At 60.4% G+C, this 1,280-nt stretch overlaps 1 protein-coding gene across 1 annotated transcript in view; it reads left to right on the top strand.

The window, feature by feature from the left end:
• Positions 1 to 1,280, top strand: part of PXDN (peroxidasin) — a 70,215-nt gene that overhangs the window by 64,355 nt on the left and 4,580 nt on the right. The window contains 2 exon segments of the mRNA XM_015561791.1: positions 4 to 197; positions 798 to 932. Of these exon segments, the coding sequence (XP_015417277.1) occupies positions 4 to 197; positions 798 to 932 (329 nt within the window).

Here is a 1,280-nt window from a genome sequence, read left to right as displayed (position 1 = left end):
GAGCTCACCGAGCGCCTCTTCTCCATGGCGCACACCGTGGCGCTGGACCTGGCGGCCATCAACATCCAGCGCGGCCGTGACCACGGCATCCCGCCCTACCACGACTTCCGCGTCTACTGCAACCTGTCGGCCGCGCACACCTTCGAGGACCTCAAGAACGAGATCCAGGACCCCGAGGTCCGCACGAAGCTGCGCCGGTGAGTGCGCCAGGGCCGCTTTTTTACTTTTATTTATTTATTTCTTTTTACTTTTTTCCACCTTTTTTTGCTTAATCACACGAGGATATTTTTCTATTGTTTTTTTTTCTTAGAGAGAGAGAGTGGAAAGGAGAGGGAGAGGCAGAAACATCCATGTGAGAGAGACTCATGGATCGGCTGTCTCCCGCAGGCCCCCCACTGGGGATCCAGCCCACAACCCGGGCCTGTGCCCTGACCTGGAATCGAACCCCGTGACCTCCTGGGTCATAGGCCGTCGCTCACCACTGAGCCACGCTGGCCGGACAATTATTGTCTTATTTTCCATACAAACGGGGTAAACCTCCCCCTGCCCCGCCCTCCATATAAAGGAGGAGGCAGGGTGAGGTACAGCGTGAGGAAGAGTGCTTTAAAGTGTGGTCCTCAGCCTTCCTACTGCTGCCGCCCACAGGTGGAGAACCGCTGCTTTAAAGGTAGCCGTTCACGTGTGTAAGGGACGGCCTGGGTAACGTGCGATCACGACGGGAAGGGGCTGTCTGGTCTGTTGGCTGTGCTTTCCCAGAGGAGCCGTTGGGCGCGTTTAAGGCCTCCCTTGTCGTCCAGGTTGTACGGGTCCCCCCTCAACATCGACCTGTTCCCGGCCCTCATGGTGGAGGACCTGGTGCCCGGCAGCCGCCTGGGGCCCACGCTTATGTGCCTGCTCAGCACGCAGTTCCAGCGCCTGCGGGACGGGGACAGGTGAGCGCGAGGCGAGGGGGCCGGGCTTCGGGGACGCGGGAGAGGGGAACCGTGGGCGGCGGCCCCGTGTCCACGCCGCGTGCTGGGAGTGAAGGCGGCGCCGCGCCGGGTGCTATTTGTGTGGGTTTTTAATAGACTTCTTTTTACCGATCTCAGAGAGGAAGGGAGAGGGAGAGAGAGAAACATCAGTGATGAGAGAGAACCATGGGTCGGCCCCCTGCACGCCCCCTACTGGGGACTGAGCCTGCAACCTGGGCCTGTGCCCTGACGGAATCGAACCCTGACCTCCTGGTCCACAGGCGACACTCAGCTCCTGAGCCATGCCGGCCGGGCTGTGCTGTCTATTGG

Source organism: Myotis davidii, unplaced genomic scaffold, assembly GCF_000327345.1.
Source record: "Myotis davidii unplaced genomic scaffold, ASM32734v1 scaffold1395, whole genome shotgun sequence".
NCBI lineage: Eukaryota > Metazoa > Chordata > Mammalia > Chiroptera > Vespertilionidae > Myotis > Myotis davidii.
Note: the sequence above shows the minus strand (reverse complement) of the source record. Positions and strands in the feature narration are given on the sequence as shown.